Consider the following 22,381-nt stretch of genomic DNA (forward strand, 5'->3'; position numbering starts at 1 on the left):
TTTTTTTTTTTTTTAATTTTTTTTTAAAAAACCCGCCCCTTTTTTTTTGGGGTTAATTTGTTTAAAGGGAAAACCCCCTTTTTAAAAAAGGGGGGGTTTTTTTTTCCCCAAAAGGGGGGTTTTTTAAAAAATTTTTTTTTTTTTTTTCCCAAAAAAAAATTTTTTAAAAAAAAAATATTTCCCCCTTTTTTTTTTGTTTTTTTTTAAAAAACCCTTTTTTTTTTAAAAAAAAAAAATTTTTTTAAAAAAAACCAAACCCCCAAACAATTTGAATTTTAAACAAAATTTTTTTTTTTAAATTTTTAAAATTTTTAAAACCTTTTAAAAAATCCCAAAAAATTTTTTAAAAAAAAAAAAAATTTTTAAAAACAAAAATTTTTCAAAAAAAAAATTTTTTTTAAACCAAAATTAAATTTTTTATTATTAAAAATTAAAAACCCAAAAAAAATCCCGAAAAATTTTTAAAAAATTTTAAAAAAAAATTAAAAAAAAAAATAATTTTTTTGGGGTTAAAAAAAATTTGGAATTTTTTTAAAAAAAAAGGAAAAAAATTTGGAAAAAACCCTTTAAAACCCCTTTTTTGGAAAAGGGGAAAAAAAAAAAACATAAAAAATTTTTTTTTTTAAAAAAAAAAAATTAAAAAAAATTTTTTTTTTTCCAAAAAAATTTTTTTTTTTTTTTTAACCAAAAATTTAAAAAATTTTTTTAAAAAAAACCCTTTTTTTTTTTTTTTTATTAAAAATTTTTTTTAAAATTTAAAAAAATTTTTTTTTTTTCCAAAAAACTAACAACCAAAAATAATTGTTTAAAAAATTTTTTTGGGCCAAAAAAAATTTTTTAAAAAAAATTGTTAAAATTTTTTTTTTTTTTAAAAAAAATTTGTAAAAAAATTAAAATTTTTTTAAAATTTTAAAAAAAAAAAATTAAAAATTTTTTTAAAAACAAAAATTTACCTTTTTTTTTATTATATTAATTTAAAAATTTTAAGTTTTTTTTTTCCCTTTAAAAAAACCCAAAAAAATTTTTAATTAAAAACAAAAAAATTTTAATTTTTTTTTTAAAAAATTTTTAAAAAAAAGGTTTTTTTTTTTATTTAAAATTTTTTAAATTTTTTTTAAAAAAAATTAAATTTTAAAAAAATTTTTTAAAAATTTTTTTTTTAAAAATTAAAAAATTTTTTTTTTATTAAAATTTTTCCCCTTTTTTTTTTTTTTTTTTGAATTTTTTTTGGGGTTTTTTAATTTTTTAAAAAAAAATTTAAAAAAAAAAAAAATATAAAAAATTTTAAAAAAATTTTTTTAAAAAATATTAAATTAAAAATTTTTTTTTTTTTTTATTTTTTTAAAAAATTGGGTTTTTATTTAAAAATTTTTTAAATTTTAAAAATTTTTTTTTTTGTTTTTTAAAAAAAAAAAAATTTTTTAAAAAAATTTTTTTTTAAAATTTTTTCCCCAAAAAAAATTTAAAAAAAAAAAATTTTTTTTAATTTTATCATATCAATATGAACTACCATATCAGTTAATAATTGTGTATTATATCATATCAATATGAACTACCATATCAGTTAATAATTGTGTATTATATCATATCAATGTGAACTACCATATCAGTTAATAATTGTGTATTATATCATATCAATGTGAACTACCATATCAGTTAATTGTGTATTATATTATATCTATGTGAACTGTCATATCAGTTAATTGTGTATTATATTGTATCAATGTGAACTACCATATCAGTTAATAATTGTGTATTATATCATATCAATGTGAACTACCATATCAGTTAATTGTGTATTATATTATATCAATGTGAACTATCAAATCAGTTAATTGTGTATTATATTATATCTATGTGAACTATCATATAAGTTAATTGTGTATTATATTATATCTATGTGAACTATCATATCAGTTAATTGTGTATTATATTATATCAATGTGAACTACCATATCAGTATATTGTGTATTATATCATATCAATCTGTAATATCATACAGATATTGATATACCAAAATACAAATCACACAGAAATGAATGTTCTATTGCACCTTTACAGGATATAATATGTATAATAATAGGAGACTTTTAGTTCATATTTCATCCATACAGTCAAATTGATTTAATTTCCACAAAACCTTCCTCAAAGATTCTCGGAAACGCAACCAACGTCATATCCTTAGAAGCAACTTATTTCTATCGATACCATCAAAAGCTTTTCTTCGATCAAGAAATATTAGAATAACGCGTAAGTTGTTGGATAATGCGTCATTAATTTCCCTGTAGACATCGAACAGAACTTCAAAAATGTTTCTGTCCTCTCTGAACCAATACTGACACTCACACAAGATTTGATTATTAGAAATATTGGTTACATAGGTGTTATATCCTTTTACGTTTCAAATTGAATCTTAAAACTGATGGATTTAGTGAAAAAAATCAATTTTGAAGAATGATTCATCAATTAACTGTTAAAAATACTGAAGCATATAACAAAAAAAATTACGTTATTCATAAATATATAAATAAATTAGATCGTATAAAACATATTACGTATAAATACATAAAACAATATAAATTAATAGTTGTTTGTAAAAATGATTTGAATATTAAATAATAGTAGTTTGATATAATGGTAAAAATAACAAATTCCAATAAGAAAAATATAATCTATAATCGATAGATGTGTACAAGATGTCAAAAGAAAACATTACAGTACAGTGGAGAGACATTACATTCTTCTATAAATCGCTCGTATAAAGACGCTTAACAAAAGGGTTATCGATGCATGTAGCATGCGGCAGCGATACGCACCATTTAACATTAACAGCTTCTTTCCTTAACGTATTGTTGGCTACGAGAACAAATACATAGCGGTTAATGTTCCTTGTATATTTTATTAAAGACTCCTTTTCTTATATTTATTGGTGTCCTTGTTGAACTTTGGAACAACATAATATGGTTATAATATGTTATGGAGTAATCTACCATGTGAATGACCTCGGACTACTGCTATAATATTCGCTACACATCTTTTATAAATGCAAATAGTCATATAATATTTTTAGAAAATGGTTCAGTACATTTAATTTTGAAGCCCCTCAAAAACAAGACAACCAGTATTAGTTTCTGTTTCTCTTAAAGAATGTTGAACTATAATTCTGCATATCTTTGTAATGTCTCTTGTTCTTTGACGAGTAAGTGACATTTAACCCTTGGCCTGCTTCTCCCAAGACAGCATTAAAAGTTGGTGGGAAGGGTTGAGTCAATGTGAACGAACTTAAGCTCCAGTTCACCTTCCTCTTAGTGCAGCGTCTGGAATTTGACGCTGTCACTGATTCTTGAAATCTGAAGCTAAGTTCATCTGAAGAGGTAAAATAAAAGATTGGCGACGAAGAAGCTCAAAAGGAACTCCTTGCATTATTCTAGATCAGAGACACCTAGGCTACAAAATATAGTGTAGTCTAGGTGAAGAAGGAAACAGGAATTTTCCGGACATTTCCCATCGTTCAGTAATACAAAAAAATGAGTAACACCACGTTTCGAGATCTGCAATCTGATCTCTTCCTCAGGTAAATAACTAACCTACCACATAATTGCAAACTAGGTTAAAATAAACAAATCATACCAGAGCGGTGTGTCACGCCTAAGTCAGGAATCACAACCACCATGTTGTGTGTCAACTTCACTAACTCTAAAACATACACTTAATATAAAAAAACAACACTAATTATTAACACTAAACTACAGAATACAGGTCACAATAGGTCTGCATTCGTCGACCAACCACCTACGACTTCAAATGTTCGTATATGTTATCAATTAACAATTTTATATTATTGCGATAAAAGGATGCCACGAAAATACGTCAGCCATATACCAATGGTATCTTAAAACCTTTAAATATTGTTACATGTTTTATTTTAGTATATATTACAATAATTATTCATACTTCCTATTATTTACGATTTTTTTTCTTTTCTTTTCTAATAAATAAGAAAAAAATCAATTTGATCTTGTTTAGGATTGGTATTTTAGGTTAGATGTAGCCTTTAATGGATTTTATAGTCTAAATAATTTGTAATGTTAATACGCATGCGCATTGCAAAGGTTTCAAAGTATTTTCAGTAGAAATAAATGATTAAATATCAAATAAATCACGTTCAATGATGTAACACAAGGACAATTCACCAATATGCAATTATGTTCGTATTACATAGTAATTGTAAAATACTTTGATTCAACAGAAAATGGAATGTGTCATGTAAAATTTGTCATGTTGAGCCAAATGAAGAGTTTGTTAATGAACAATCAACAAACAAGACTATCACGAGACGTGTTTGACGGGAGTGAGGCGATATGGCAACAGCGACGACACGCCGCGCCACTATTGGCCGGCCACAATGGTCTTCTCTGCTGCTCCCTAGTGTAATAATGTTTAGCCCACCTGATTGCTGTAACTCCAGTGGGCTGCGGCCAGATCGCCCCATATTGACCACACGTGAGACGACACACAGGCAGCGAGATACGTTCGGTACTGTTGGGCTCATCAACCTCGTTACGTATACACAGATTGTTCTCACAATGCCAGCTCCAACCCTCACTGGAAACAGAAACAATCTTTAGAATCTCCATAGTTTGCAGAATGTCTCTGTATTATAAACTCAATTATACTTTGTACTGGCACATTTGTGATTTTCTTAACGGACACTGCAAAAACTCTCGATATATGGTAGCTGTTTTCCAACTTCTTAAGTGTTATAAATAATTTGTTTTAAATTCACCAAAATATTAATTGTTGTATTGTTCAGCAACAAAAGTCGCACTAAGGAATCGTCATTTTATGTAATAAAATCAAATTTTTAAGAGAAATTTTACTACTTTTAACATTAAAAGATAAAGTAATTGGTTTTAATAACTAATTATTTACGCTTCCAGGTGCTCATCAATGAGTATTTTCCAAGAGAGAAATGGTGTTCTAACAATGCGTAATTTACTGATAGGATTGGAAATCCCATTTTTATTACGAATAGCTGACTTCGGAGAACGCTTAATTCTTCTAGGAATCCAAGAAAATTATTCGCTAATGACGTTGCGTCTAGTAAGTTTAAATCATTATTAGAGTTAAATGAAACATCTTTTTGATTTTTTAAATTCTGGGTACTGATAACGCAAAATTAGTAACTCCCAATTAGTAATTATAATTGGATCAGCGAATTAATCAACGTTAATATCAGAAGCATTTCTAAAAGTTTAACAGCCGTAAACTTTCAATTTATAACGGAATGGTACTTTTAATCGCCTGAATTAGCACCCCCTGGACATAGCACCCCCTCGCTACTGACGTCATTTTGACGTCACGAAAGGGGGTGCTAAATCAGCACAGTGGCCGTGTCCAGGCCCTGAATAACCACACCCCTTGGAATACGGGGGTCCTAATCAGCGCCTCGACCGTGTTCATGTGCTGATTTAGCACCCCCTTCGAATAGGGGGGTCCTAATTCAGCGCCTTGACCGTGCTCATGTGCTGATTTAGCACCCCCTTGAATCTGGGGGCTGCTAAATCAGCGCCGTATTGATGATGAATAATTACTCCAACGGAATATAGTAATAAACGTTTAACCATATTGCGATTTATTTTTCAATAAAATAAAATAATATATATATATATATATAATTATTTATATTATATATATATATATATATATATATTGCAATGAGTATATTTACTGCATTGCTGTGGTTTACTTAAAATTTCAAAAACAAACAGTTCATTACCAATTATAAAAATACTATGCATCAAATATACTTAAGTAAAAACTAGGTTCTAGGCATTCAAATACAGGTTTATTTTAAAGTAAAATTAATTTGAAATCGTGGTACGAACAACGCAGAGGAACTGATATTGCGTAAAATCCGGCATGTGTAATAAATATACATGGTCAGAGATTATATCACCCTATTAACCACTTTAAAAACAATTATTTATTTATTTTAATTTTTCGAATACCAATCAAAAGCGGGAAAAATTAGAACCGTGAAATTGTAATTTTGCGACGGCTAAGAACCAATTATTTTTTAAGGACGCATCATAAACTGAATTATACTATTTTAAACTGAATAGTATAATTCAAAACACACTTGACAAACAATTTAAATATTATTTTATATCTATAAGAATAAAATATCATTCAGTTTATATCCATATCAGTTAGTTCAACTATAATTAAAAAAAAAAGTTGAAAAACAATGTTTAAAACACGTAGCAATAAATATACTACCGTATTTTCAAAAGCGTTATTGCTGTCAAAACATACATTTATATACTGAGTATTATGGATCTACAATTGGTTTAATTTCCCCTCTGTCGGTTAGTGTGCGTTTTTTTGTTGTTAAAAAATGGAATATCTTGGAAAATCTCAACGAGTAGGTCACAATACAAAAATCGAGAGTAAACGGCAGCTCCAGAATATCTTATGCCAATCGTGCTCACATCTTAGTCCCTTCATTTAAAGTACAGGAAATACATTAATATCTGTTGCCAAGCAACTTTTTTTCTAATAATAAATTAATAACTACTAGAGATATTGCAAATGTATCAACAATGAACGCCTTTATGAACAATGAAGGACAAAAACAAATGTTTTAATTAACAATAATAAACTGTTGTATTTATCATAAAGCTTTCAATTTATTCACAATATATGTGAAAAAACTAAATAAAGTGACTAGTTATCTGTTATATATTAAGAATAATAAAGAACAAGAAAATTCGTACAGTAATATTCAGACAATAATGCTTTTATAGATGACAAAATCAAAGATAAGCGGTTTTTAATTGGAAATACATCTGATTGTCGCTTGACTAAATTTTCGTAAATAAATATGTCCTAAAACAACAGATATTAAAATAAATTCATTAAAACACGAAATATTATGATTGTATTCTATCCTTAGATAGGCCTGAAACATGTATTTCAAATGTTTTGCATAATATATCACAAAAGTAAAAGAAATAGGGATAAGATACTCTAAAGTTGATATTAATTTATTTTCACGAACCATGTTTTTTTTACAGTAAAGATGCTCTTAATGAGTTATTTATTATTAGTTTGAAATAGTATTTGAGTAATTAGATTTGTGATACAATCCACGATCAGATTTATTCTTGTATACCTGCTGGATTTTAAGACATTCAAAGTTAATCAGATTTAATGGCCGCCATTTCGAAAGTATTAATAAATATTGTTTATAACTGGCCTTATTACCACAAATATTTGATCCAAATTAGGTAGGATTTGTTTATTCGTTTTAAGATATTAAAGCGAATGTGTATATAAAAAAACACATACAGACTAACGGATAGGAAACTAAGCACCAAAGATCTATTTCCATATTCTGAAATGCGTTTGCCATGACCTGAGCAGTTGCGGTATATAGACTTGTCCTAAGAATTACAGGACACTCTGTACATAAAATTATTATAGAGAGTGTTCCACAATCTCTACCAATATTTTCAGACATTATTCATGGACCAAATGCAAAAACAATCATATTCACCTTTCTAAAACTCAATAATTACTCTAATAGCCACAATTTTGTTTTGTTTTTGTCTTTTTTTACTTTACTATTTATATTTGATGGATTGTTTAGGTTAAAATTTTGTATATACCTTATAACCTTAAGGAAAATCAAAAATTTAAATTTCTTACAAGCTTTATTTTCAAAATAGTGATTTCTAAAAGATCTTTATGCGTAAATATCTTAAAAGCGATATATGGTAAAAAAAATATCTAAATTATTACACAATTTAATAAAAAAATATAACGATACCAAGTTTTAAAAAAATTGGTTGTGAAATAAGGGAGATAGTTTGTTTTTTAAAACCAATACTGTTTTTTAAAAACCAATTACTGTTTTTTAAAACCAATTACCAAACAATATCCGCCTTTATTATATGACTGAATGTGGGCTGCAACAATCAGCTGTTTTGATTTTAGCTGCTCTAATCAAGTGATTTTAACATTACATTGCTGAACTGTGGTCATAATATTCTTAATTATTTCTAAACAAAGTTTCTTTTGATTGAGACGTCAGAAAAACACTCTAATACATGTTGATTACCTAGAACCAAAAATTAAAAATGTCTTTGTAGTTATTATATGTCTATTTAATATTTTGTTTTTAAATGGAAGACCTCAGACCTACTTTTGGCTTGTAAATTTATACGGAGTTTGTAGATATGATATTGATTACGGTTGTTAAACGTAGATGCTTAAATGTACCAGTAAAGATTGCTATTTGTTGCAGTTGTTAAGTTTGTTCTAACCGAGGTTTAAAGATTTTGTTCTACCCAGAAAATAAAACATTAAAAAATATAAAAGTTTACTGTATACAAAATGAAATATTATGTATATTTGTGTAGTATTTTTTTATTATTAATGAAGTAATATTTATGCTTCTATTACATCTGTTTACTACCTAGTTTACAAATCAGTTATAAAAATTACAACGAATTGAAAATTAGAGTGTAACAAAATTCTCTACACTTTCCGATATAAATAGCCTTAAAATAAAAGTACAGCTAAGCTGAAGTGTAATTTTAAATTTTACCTTTTTTATAGACGCTTTATTAAAGACCTTCACTGAGATTTCACTCTTCTTTTTACAATATTGTAAGAATGTTCATTCTTCATTCTTAAGTTTGACACTTCCAGATACATGGGGTTAGAAGTGCACGTCTGACTAATGTAACACACAATAGTTAAATATTCTTTAACTGCATACAAAAGGGCGATGATTTTCAGTTTTTGGTCCATACATCATTACCGTGTTCTAGTTTATCTTTTCTCTTTACTCGTGTAAAAAGTATCCGTTACCTAGAGAGTATAATATGCTACACCTTGGGCCTGTACACTCAAACATTGTTTGATTTCTTCTTATATTTTTTTAGGAAATTTCATCAAACAAATTCACTATACATAATAAGTTATGTATTAATATAGGAATAACAACTGAGAATAACATCGATATTATTACTCAACCACTCGATACGGCCACATCAGTTTGAAAAGTAGGGTCGGTAGTGCACGCACGGGTTTCGTCAGCTTCGTCAAAATTATGTGTGGACCTACAGTCCTACAATCGATATTTGCAGGTTGATTTCACTCTGTATATTTCATATTTGGTAGACGGCCAATATATAACGAGCAACGATGTTAAGGCAAAAATAACGAGTTTCAAGTTTTTAAAATGTTTACTAGCTGATACCCGCCCCTTCGTACGGAATTTTTTCTAGAATAACTGGTACGTCATAGACAACCCCAGTCCCCTTCATGTCTTTAAAAAAATGGCATACTACTGATGAAATAAATTATGGTCATTGGAAAATATTCCAATTTTAATGTCAATGCGACATTCCATGATTTTTTGAACTGATGTTCTAAAGTAATTAAAAATCACGATCCCTCCTTTCCTAAAGTACTGTAGGTAATAAAAGATTTATGATCCACATTTGAAAATAGGGTTACTCATAAAAGGAGCAACAAAACATTATATGTGGGGAATACTTTACATGTAATAGTTGATATCACTTAATATGAAAGTCCCAATATGAATTCTATTATTCATTCTCGTAATATTACACTAATTAATCATCGATACCGTTAGAAAAAGTAATATAATCGAGGGTATAATCACAGACAATGGAAAAAAACGTATCCATTGTCTGTGATATAATCCTTTACCAGAGGGATATATCTGCTAGAAGTAAGATGGACAGAAGTCGACCAAACATTTTTTTACATTAACTAGTTAGGAAGAAACCTTTGCGGATTAATATACTTCATCCTTAGCTACCAATGCCTCATCCATAAGTTTTTTATCACAGTGTTAAGTTCATAAACTAATAATGTATCTTCAAGTTGTAGCCTCATGTGAAATGTATTTGATGTTTCTATAATATATTCCTTTAATCATGAAAAATAGTTAGGCATGATTCTATAGAGGATATTTTACACGTAAGCAATAGTAATACTTTATGGGCGTAACCTTGAGATATTTTTGTGAGTACTATTCTACGGATTTTTGTGTAGTGTTAAGTCTATGTAGCTGTTCCATTGTGCAGATGATTCACTATACGCCTAATAGTGCATAAGATAAAAAATTATAAATCTAGTTTCTTACTGCAGATGGTTACGAGTAATTATTTAAGGGCAGGTACTGAAAAATTATTTCTGTAATAAATGACAAGTCAAAAACTGTAATTTTCATACTTCATCTGTTTCATTCTAATAAACCTAATTTTGAAATTTAATTAAAAATTAAATATGAAAACAAAAATGCCGCAGAGAAAAATTCTATACTGTGTGACAGTGAACTATTTTGCCTAAAATACGAGCCTAAATTGTTTACAAAATTATTTGTTGTAATTGTTTTTTACATTTGAGTTAATTAAACTAAAAAAAGAAGATTCCATTTCCGTGAAGCTATTAAATGAAATAAATACTTTAATTATGGATTCATATACAAATAACATAGTTTTAATTATATGTAGAAACATGTTTCATTGAGTTTTCACGATTGGGTTAAGTTTGAACTGTTAATGCTCAGTGAATACCCTTAAACTAGACTATGAGTAGACTAGATCTTTCATTGGTATGGACGCCCAGTACTCAATACCTGTACAATAAAAATGACACAGCAAAGATACTAGACTAATTGTGTATAAAAACCATAATTACATTTTACCTTCCGTAATATTCCAAAAATCGACTCAGAATCGACGAGAATTTTATGTTTTTTTAAATATATATTTAGCAGTGCGTTAATTAAATTTACAAACATATTAACTGAAAGAATAAACTGAAATAGAATAAATGAAGGATATGATTTAATTTATTATTTTAATAGGTGATATATAGAACAAATTAAGAAAGCAAAGTCATGAGTGAAAATTATTACACAAATATGACAATGCGTATGAGAGGGAGGAGTTCTAAGTCTATTAGCCTTGTTAGTCGGAGCATTATTATGTAATATTAAGTCTATGGTAATTTTTAAGAGAAAGTAGCCATATTTGATTATTATATTATTTAATCGTTCATCGGAAATTGCAAAACAATCGTAGATAGTAGCTTATAAGAGGCAGCGTCACAAAAATCCAGATAACAACTATTATATTTATGATTGAATTGAATATGTAAAAAGATAAATACCCTTTTTGCTGGTTGAATGCTAGGGGGTGCTAATTCAGTGACTGAGCCATGTCCATGCGCTGAATAAGCACCCCCCTTGGAACAGGGGGGTGTTAATTCAGGGCCTCGACCATGTTCATGCGCTGATTTAGCACCCCCTTGTAGCCGGGGGGTGCTAATTCCGTGCCTGGTCCGTGTCCGTGCGCTGAATTAGCACCCCCCTGCCGTGACGTCAGAGCCCGAGGGGGTGCTTATTCCAGGGGGTGCTAAAGCAGCGCCCCCCTTTTAAATCTTGCTATATGCAAGGTAGGAGTAGTACGAGGCTCGTAACAGGCTTCGCCGAGGTTGCATGGAAGTTTCAAGTAGGCTATAAAGTTCATTTTATTCTCGACAGAGAGATTAAATAATGTTTTTGCGGACAGATATAAAATTATGCAGAAAATAAATTTTTACCTTTACCGTAGTTAGACGAGAGCTAAATTTTGTGGATATAATGAGCGATAAGTTTCAATGACGCTCAGCCAAAATCTGTGGACATCCACCGTCATACAACTCATTTTTATCATTATATTGCTTTTCTAGACATTATTTAGTCTCACATGACAGGATACAGTTAGATTAGGGTAGAGTACGATAAGCGGACCCGGATTTTTATATCGAAGAATGTAATCATCGATACCTAATATTCGTATCTCAAATCCTAGACTATCAATCGATATAAAAGTATCTATAGTTCTCAGCAACAATCATATATTTTAAATTTAAACATGAATTTAATATTTATAGTGATCAAACAAATTATTATAACCACAATTAGGAAAACTGAAGACGACCATATTTGCTCCTCTCACAGTTACAGTTGTTTCTTTCCCCCCAAATTTCACATAATGGGTTTTGTGAGTCCAAATGTACGAGTCCAACAAAGCAATGTCGTGTAGTTTTCTAAAATTGACTGCCATTTTAAATAATCAAATATTACTTATGTAAAATTGAAATATTACCTTACGTGTATTATTTGAAAGTGTTTACAGCTGTTGATATAGATTATTTAATTTAATTGTTCAAAATAATTAATCAGTATCGATTGATTATATCGATGGTTATGAATAAGTAATATCGTTTGCCAATTTCGATATAAAAAACCGGGTCCGCTTATCATACCGTACCCTTAGTTTATATAATAGGTAATTGTATCTAACGTAATGAATGAAATGTTAGCTCCTCATAATACTAGCAATCTGAAACGAGACGTCTCCCTGAGGTTAGTAACAGAACCAGTCACCAGAATGCGCTAGTGATGCAGTGTTACAAGTTTTAGTTCCAGGCTTGTCCGCTAGATCGCCTAGGATCCTTGTAGGTGTTCAAGTGAGATTTCTATATTTCACAGAAGTTCAGAATATACACTTTAATATGGGTGAATAAATAAAGTATTCATTGCATCCGAAATTGGCAGATTCTCAAAAATGAAATTGAATAAAATACAAAATTAACGATATCAATGTTAATCAGTACTTGGAATTGAACCATTGCCAACTGCCTGACAAAGTATGACAGGCGGTATAATCATAGTTATAACCGAAACACTTAATTGTGCTATAATGTCTGTAGACAATGCTCGGTGATTACATGCTCATACAATAGCGCATTGTGTTGGCTTCTCTTTGCGCACAGCCGTGTGATAAATCCGGCAGCCTTGTTACAAGTTATTTTACGAATTCAAGACCACGGTGTAGTTATATACGGGTAACCAATCTGCAAGAGGCAAGGCCGTAGCCTGCGAGGGGATTCAAGGGGTCCTGACCCCCCCAATTTAAATTTTTAAATTACTTTTTAGTAAACGATTATTATTATTTTAATAATTCAGTATTACTGCCATGTACTACTGAAAGATCGTTCTCAACAAAGAAACAGATCAAGAAACTTTTAAGGAACAAACTGGGGTGGAACAAAATATAAATAGTCTGGTCCCTCCCCAAAATGTTTTTTCCTGGCTACGTTCTTGGCAAGAGGCGATAGGAGATCTACTGTCAAAGTCCGCACATGCCACACAAGTCAGTCAATCCTAGAAATATGAAGATTTGGATTTATTCTAATATCGTATGTTAATTTATTTGTGGTAACGGTTCTATTGTTTCGTTAAAAAATTAAAACTTGTGGGAACTGTATACTTTATCTGATCACTGACCACTTTGAATGTTAAAACAGTAAAATAAAGTACTTAGTAAAATAAATTTGAATACAAAGTAATATAATGCGTAAAACAGATTACTCACTAATCCTACCAAGTGTTTACGTTGTTTAAGAGCTGGTTGTACTAACAACCCTCTTGAGTGTTGTTACAAAGCTCTTTGAGAACAAACCCCATGCACTTTAACAACCTTATTTTTACTCGTAGAATCACATGTCTGTCTGTCCGAATAATATTTTGGAAATAACCCGAGTAGATTTGAAATTTTAGAAACCTTTTTATTAAAAAAATAAAATAAAAATACATTTACTTTATTTTAACATTTTCTTAATTATACGAAAATTTTTCAACTCACCACTATGATTGTAGTTCAAATTGCAGCTTTATGTATCGTAACTCTTAAATATTTGTTAAATGGGGCACTAGTAGCTTTTGAGTTATGAATGAAATCAAAACTATTTTAATAAATTAAAAACTTTTTAGATTAAAAATAGCAAGATATTATTCCATTCTTGATTTATTCCAAAATATTTAAAAAATCACTAGGACCTGTGTAGAGCATAACTTAAAAGTTTCGTTGAATTTGGTCTGTATTTGAGATTAGAAACACTGAGTCAATGATGATACATGTCACTCCTTGTAGTTTGGCTGAGCGTTAGCGAATTTGTCATGTTAGTCTTGTGGGTTACCACGATGGGAACGAGAAAAAGTAGAATATATAAATTTGTAAACAATCTGAATCCAATCATTTGTGATTTCAATACATGACTTCTATTCATAAGGCAATAAGAAAAAGAGTCTGAAAATAAATGTTAAAACTGGGTGACAAGATAAAAAATAGAATTTTAGCGCACTCTAGTGTTGTCGTACCATTATTAGCTCAACGGAACTTTTATTATTAAACACTGCTATGAAATCTAATTTAAGGAACCAAAATGAGAATGGATTGATATGGCAAGATATCTTGAGAAGTTTCCTCTGTTGACTTTAAATTTTGCGTGAAACTAAAGTTCTTAATAAACAACAATGTGTTCTATGGTAGTGGATGTCCAACCATGGATTTTGGCTGAGCGTCATCGAAGGCTATGTATGACTCAGTAGGCTAACACCATTTCTTGCGTGTCGGTCAGTATGTACAATTTCTTTACGATTGTCTGCCCTTCTATGTATTTGCAGGAAATTTCTAGAATGAATTGAGCTATAGATCTGAAACTTTGCACACAACTTGGGCGAAGCCTATTATGCGACACGTGGTGTGGCGTACTTCTAATTTTTTATAGTAGAGAAACTACAACCATACATCTTGTCATTAATTTTACCAAGTTGATTATAAAGTTTAGTGAAAGAAAAAAAAACCGAATTAATTTGGCATAGAACTATGTTATTTATACAGTGTTGTGTGACACCGTATGACACATATGTGTGCTTACCTGTGTTGAACACACAGCAGCAGTCCTACCAGTAGGCAGACTGTCCTGCCACCTGCCAGATAACGCATCATCACTCCAGTCTGAAATAACAGTGGAGACGTTAAATACTGGAAATTGTAACGGGACTTTCATTCATAACATGCACAATATGATGCAGGCTATTGCCTGAAGATATACATCAATGAATTAGGAAATAGTAACTAGCCGATAGCGGGAAAGTAGTGAAGGACATGTTTATAATGTGTTCACAAGGACGTGTATAGCGCCTGAGTACTCTTGACACATACAAACAACACAGTTATTTACTAGTAACTTTAAAACTCCAAAACCTGAGCCTTCGAATAATAAACATCACTGGTGTAATGTAATAAACACTAAAGTTAATAACAATGGAAAACTACTCGTAAACCCTTTGTAGAGTATGAAACTTTGATAGAAAAACATTATTCACTCAAAATTCGAACTCGGATCTCTTACTTACTGGACGAGAGTGTTAAATTGTTTTAATTTGTACCAAATACAAAATCTTAATACATGACAAAATGATACAAATATAAAATCATCAAAACATAAGCTTTTGTCAGACAAAAACAATGCATTAGTTATGAAACAAAAATGTAGTAATCTTGTTTGTCATACTTCTCAAAACTTTGTACGCCTACTATCTTGAAATCTGACTGGAAATCGAAAAAAATCAGAAATAAAACTTGTTTCAGAATGGAAGAGGTTTTTTTTAAAGCATAGCTTATTTTTCGTCTATAAACACGACTTTAATTTTTTTCGTCTATTAGCATGGTTTTTTCGTGATAGTGATGATGTATGAAAAAAGTGTCGCCACATTGAGATTTTTGAGTTTTTTGACATAAAACTTATCTGAATCATCCAGTTATTATTGTTCCACCTAGTTTTATTGTAATCAGAAATTACGGTTGTGGTTTTGTACGTTCTTATCACTAGCATGTTATCTTATACCTCTCAATATTTTGAACGCCTACCATCTACATACACGATGATATCAAAATTTGTTAACAACAAAAGTCATAAATACTACATGACCCGAGAGTTTAACACAGTTTTTTGTTTTATAATCTTTAATGCGTAATAACTAAGGTTATTATGCTCTTTCCTGCCAAAGTTCAAGCATATAGCAATTATCCAAAACAAAATTTGTTTAAATTGCATAAGTATTTAATTCACTTCCAGGAAATTTTAAGGCCTTTAACAAAACAATTTTTATTGTTCAAATATGGCTTTCGCCCTCCGCTCATAAGGAAAACGTATTATTAACTAAAGCACTTGTTTAAGAATTGTACATGTAATACTGAATTTTTTTAACGAATGTAATAGGTATCAGTGTAAAGGTCTTTATTGTGAAATATATTATAATGTCATTAAAAGCAAAATAATGTTTAAGGAACATTCTTATAATTATAATGTGGAACATTAAGAATCGACATAGAAAAATTTTTTAAATCGATCATTTGGTTCTATCACACAGCTTGTAGAAAATATCATGGACATATTTTGTGTTGCAGATGATGAATTGAATGTGTTGTCATTAAGTACACCAGGAAATAAGGACGCTGAATCCTCATGAAATATAGTTCATACGGAGCAGCATCGACATACCACGGCGATGTTAACGTGTTGAAACTCTTGTCTTGAGGGTGAAAGTGGAACTTCCATTTGATACACGAAACAAAAAAAAAATTCGCTAATATTAGAGGAATATGTATGTTGTATTCTTAAACAGCGTTTTTAAAAAAAATTATTCATAGACCTCTTGCCCAAGTTGGAATCTAATTTTTCCTAGGGAATTTCTGCAAGGTTTGGAATGGTCATATAATTTATTGTTTCAAAAGGTGATCCCCTATTTGCATAAAGTACCTGTATACTACTCTCTTGATATTAACTAAATTATTAGAACATTTTTCCTTTTTTTTACAATTTTTCATGGATTTCGTGTTCTGTGTAAAGAGCAGACTGGCTGAGAGAAGAATAAATCTATCATTGAAACAGTCACACAGCTCGTTGTCAACTACATCGATGGATTAACCAACGCTTGATGTTTTTATAGACTTGACAAAGGCCTTTGACTGCGTATATCACAATTTTCTGATCTCAAAGCGTTGTGGTTACAGTTGTTTTTATTAGAACCCGTAATTACTGAATATATCTCACCACAATCAACTGAACCAAACTTTGTCAAAAACCTTCGACACGGGTAGGGCATCCCACAGGGTTATATTTTAAGCCCATTTTTATTCTTTGTACAAGTTATCAGTTGTTTTCGACCAAAGTATTAACAAACGTGAGTCGCTTCACTCTCTGTGTACGAGTAAATCTTAGGAAACCATGGAGAAGAAATAAATTAAATATCTAACACTATGTTAAAAGTTATATGTAACATTTAATTAGCATATCAAAAACTATCCCACAAACATGAAGTTGCACGAATACAACCTAAAATAGAGAACAAGTGCAGTACACGATTTGTGTTGATCAAACTCTGCCAATTGAGGTTATAACCAAGATAATCAATGTGTTTCTTGCAACATGCATGAGGAATGTGAGGAAACTCAGTTTGAGAAGACATTTAAGAGGTTTCTGGTGAAGGTAACTTTCTCAAGTCGAGTTTCCGGGGCGTAAGCAATGTTGGATGGTTTGACATAAAAGTAATATATGTTTATTTATTATGAATGAAAATTTGCCTTTTGTTTATTATATAATACTTATTATTCTGTATTATATTGTTTATAGGCTTGGGAGATGTACATACTATGTTGGTTAAGATTCTGCACAGCCTCGTCGCTTATTCTGTTATTAAGGTAGACTTTAAGCTATGTGTTTTTTATTTATTGCTAAAGCATCGCATCTGGTTAAATATGGTTTCGTATCAAATAAGTAGTTTGTAATTTTATTGTAAATATTGACTGAAAAATAAATCACTATTTCATTGGTATATAAACACAAAAACGTGACGGATGCTGTAATATTATTAGTAAAACCAACTTAGTTTAGACAAACGAAATACTTCTTTTCTTTAATAAATTTAATGAAGTGCTTTGTAGTATAATAACGCTTTGGAAACAAACAAGGAAATATCCAAGTGAATTAGATATGCATTCAAATATAACATAAACTATCCTTTTATATTAAACATTCTTATAAAAGTTTTTAAATTATAGATTAGGACATCGTAAAAAAGCTTAAATACTTGCATTTCAACACGAGATCAAAATACATCTTTTTATTAATATGTAGTTTTGAATTAGCATTTTGAATGGATAAAACATAATTAAAATGTACTAAAAAGTTAATAAAACCATAAAAAAGGTTATAATGTTGAAACGAAATAACAAAACTTTAACAAATTAAAAAGTTTGCCGATGATGGGTCTAAATAAATTAAGACCTAATTATATATATATATATATATATATATATATATATATATATATATATATATAGAACATAACGCACCTGGTATGCAGTAACTATGCCAGATTTGGAAAAAAACTGGTTTATGTTCTTTAAGTCTCGGCCGATGCGTATACAGATAAATGAACAAAATCCCTTTTATAAACTCTGGTTCACTTATAAAAATACTGTTATAATAATTTAAAATACATTCAAATACCATTAGGTTATCAAACCGATTATGTAATCACTTAAATCAACAAGAAAGTTCAATTAGTACAATATAAAAATGTTATTGTTAGGTTGCCTGTAAGTTATAAGAGGAATGTATTTATTTAAAGCCACAGAAAAACTGAAGGTGCTCCTTTATTTTGTTATATTTACAACCAAGTCACTAAATCTGGAGTTTATAAAACGTAACATGGAAGCATACGTATTTCAGAGTGTTCAATTGTCTATGGCCCGTTTACCATACTTATTTTAACCATCCTCGAGTGTAAACCATCTTAAAGAAATAAGGTGATAAGTTGATAAGTCAATGTTAAAACTATCAGCAAGCTGATACTAATTTGGCTTGTGGATTGATCATAAATGTGTTTTAGTAATCAGTTTTTTATGTCGTGCAATCGAATTTGGGTTTAAAAAATATTTGTTACGTTAATTCACAATCTGTTAAAATAAACTAACTGTATTAAACAAATCTAAACCATTTTAATCACTTCACTTAAAATTACAGAAATGTAAGCTATTTTGGCCATTTTGAAATCGGACCCAAATAAAAATGTAGCATTATTACAGTATTTACATTATTCAGGAAGTGACGTAATTTTTATTGATTATAACTTAAGAAATTATATGTTTTAAGAAACTAACATAATTTTTAAATATAATTCTAACAGAATCAAATGTTTCTAAATAAAATTCGTATCTAGAGGGTAGAGCTTTTGATTTATACCAAATATGTACATAAATAAACAATATGTAATATATAACTATATAAATAATATACACCTAAATATTTTGTATCAAAATCAAGGAACTCTTTTATAAATAACTATTTAAGAATTAAAATAATATATTCTGTGTTAACGAAGCCTAATTGTAAACAAAAATAACTTTTTTTATTTTCAAATGATTTTTTCTCTGTCCATACGTAATCGTGACATCATAATGAGTATATTTTTACGAAAACAAAATAACATTGGTTGGTTAGAATTACCTTGTTATCCAGATAGAATGGAAGGTAAACGGTGAGAAAACCAAAAGATTGTTCCCATTGATTACACGGCTAGTCCAAGCTTTCTTGTCCTTGTACCTCCATTCATATTGCTCATTATTTACGTTCATTAATAACAACAAATATGATACAAATACCACTATTAAATAAGTTAAATTAAAGTGACGAATGTCAGAAGCAGTTAAAATTTGACGTTACCTCTATTGCAGATGCTACCCGGACCTCGCCTAACCGACAACTGTCTGCCCACAGCAAGGACTGGAGAGAGGCGCCTTCTTAATTATATCCACGCTATCTCTAACTTCACTGCCTTTAGGATCGACTACCATTGCACGTCTGCCTAACTGACAACTGTCTGCCCACAGCAAGGACTGGAGAGAGGCGCCTTCTTAATTATATCCACGCTATCTCTAACTTCACTGCCTTTAGGATCGACTACCATCGAACGTCTGCCTAACTGACAACTGTCTGCCCACAGCAAGGACTGGAGAGAGGCGCCTTCTTAATTATATCCACGCTATCTCTAACTTCACTGCCTTTAGGATCGACTACCATCGAACGTCTGCCTAACTGACAACTGCCTTCCCACAGCAAGGACTGGAGAGAGGCGCCTTCTTAATTATATCCACGCTATCTCTAACTTCACTGCCTTTAGGATCGACTACCATCGCCCGTCTGCCTAACTGACAACTGTCTGCCCACAGCAAGGACTGGAGAGAGGCGCCTTCTTAATTATATCCACGCTATCTCTAACTTCACTGCCTTTAGGATCGACTACCATCGCACGTCTGCCTAACTGACGTGATGAAAAATATGCGATATATTACAGTTTTAGGTGAATGAAAGTAACTCACACACTCAGTAGTCGCTAGAGCCAGTTTACATCGCAACAAATAAAATTATTTATGTGCCAGACATTTATTAACTATGAAATGAATTCTAAAAGGATATCTAGAAAAGGAATAAATGTGTATTGAATAAACCCGCCACATTGTATTTATGTATAAGCTGACACTTCTATGGTACTAAAATATCCTTGTATGATCTTGTTGAAAATTTTGAATTTTAAACTTTAGAAAAGACAATATTCAGAAGTCTCACTTGCTGTACAAGAAGTAATGACATGTTTAAAATAAAATAACACATAATACCATAAACAATTTAATATTTTCTATACATACTGTAAACACCTTATCTTAAACTGTTTTTTGAGGCTAATTATTTAAGATGACTTTAAATAATGCTTAACATGTCTAAAACTTCTTGTAAAATCGTTTATCAATTTTCTTTATATGTGAACCGGTTGCAGAAAAGACATCTTAAGAGGCTGAGGCCAGAATTTTGTTTACGACAAGATATTCCAACCAAAACAGTTGCAGAACCTTAGTAATTAAAAATATTTAAGTAGCTATTCTTTTTTATTAAATTGAAAGCGTGTTTAAATCATTGGATTCAACAAGGCAGTTAAATAATTCTTGTAATAACAGTACAATATTTGTTGTGAAACAATATTCTTTTCACTGCTTTTCAATCGGAAGTACTAAATACTTTTTTTAAATATAAATAAATGTAAGTTTTTTCTAAAAAGTCTTAATTGATAAGTAAATCAAGTCTAGGCACAATCCTAACTACGTATTTAGTAAAAGTTTTAAATAAATTGTGTGATATCATAAAAATCTATAAATGTTCAATTACCGTTACTAAATCTCAGATTCATCAATATTCTCATGTTTTTTCAATAAGATGATACCCTGAATTACATTTTAAACCTTATTGAGAGCTAATCCAGATAAAAAAAGCTTCATAAAGCTTTTAAAAAATATGATTTAAGTTTATACATTAGAATAAAACGGACATTTTCGCAAATAAAAATATTAAATTTTCTTGTATCAGTAGCATTTTTACTGGTTAGTCATCTCACCAAAAGTATTTCATAATTAATTGTAGGTTTGGTCCAAAGTTTACGAAAACTGATTGGAAAGTACGGTTTCTAAACGTATAAAGAATAGGATCAGTACATATTCATCTTTCCGGAATTAGCTGACTGTAATAGCTCATTTTCTTTATGGGAATTCATGAGTAAGCACAAAAAATTACACAATATTTTGTCAGTCAATTGTCTATTCCTAGATCATTGATTAGTTTTAAGAAATAAATTAGACATAAATAAATGAATATTTAGCTTAAGAATTTTGAAAGCATTAATTATTACAACGAATATGTATTTATATCAAATAAATAGGAACCAAACATAAATGGTAATTCTTCCCCTCTGGTTGAAAATCGAATCTTGCCTTTGGTCTGAAATCCTTTAACATTTACTTTTAACTTATTTTATATGATAAATATTTAATATGTGACACACGAAAAAATGAAATTCTCCTGTAAATAAAAAATAAATCATCTGTAAATTAGCTTTACAAAATAAAGGGCTTCAAGTTCCTCACCTTTTCTATGTGCTCTAGTATATTTGAGCAGTTGCTGCTGCACTTCGCTAGCTCAGCACTCCAGGGTACTTCGCGCCTTCACTTGAGCATAGTAACAACCTGTATTGTCAACAACCACATGTCACCTCAGCCACACCGCGTCACAAGTTGCGAGATCCTATGCGGGACCGAGAGCAATCGGCCCGGTCATTTTTACATCACATCGTGTCGTACTTATTCCCGACATGTTGTGTCAGGTGAGACAACACAGACAAACACAGATAACGTAGGTTACAACAAGTTCTGCAGGCTAATTAATAATGCAATAGTAGCTAAAACAATTCTTACTCAATAAGTGATTCTTTTACTCCTTAACAGAGTGGGCTATAAGAATTTCAAGGAAAATGTTATATGGAAACATATTTTAGTAGTGTATGGAATCAGCTTAGTTTTTTTGCCGTTGGGACTTTCGGTTGGAAACTCTA

General features: G+C 30.0%; 1 protein-coding gene across 1 annotated transcript in view; it reads right to left on the reverse strand.

Moving 5' to 3' along the window:
• The window catches only part of LOC124355536 (chitooligosaccharidolytic beta-N-acetylglucosaminidase-like), a 50,394-nt gene extending 30,383 nt beyond the window's left edge, over positions 1-20,011 (reverse strand). Inside the window, exons 1-3 of the mRNA XM_046806700.1 lie at positions 19,669-20,011; positions 14,815-14,894; positions 4,334-4,605 (exon numbers count right to left, since the gene is read on the reverse strand). Of these exons, the coding sequence (XP_046662656.1) occupies positions 4,334-4,605; positions 14,815-14,885 (343 nt within the window). The 5' untranslated portion in view covers positions 14,886-14,894; positions 19,669-20,011. The remainder of the gene's footprint in view (positions 1-4,333; positions 4,606-14,814; positions 14,895-19,668) is intronic.
• Positions 20,012-22,381: the final 2,370 nt, after the last annotated feature.

Source organism: Homalodisca vitripennis, chromosome 2, assembly GCF_021130785.1.
Source record: "Homalodisca vitripennis isolate AUS2020 chromosome 2, UT_GWSS_2.1, whole genome shotgun sequence".
Taxonomy (NCBI): Eukaryota; Metazoa; Arthropoda; class Insecta; order Hemiptera; family Cicadellidae; genus Homalodisca; species Homalodisca vitripennis.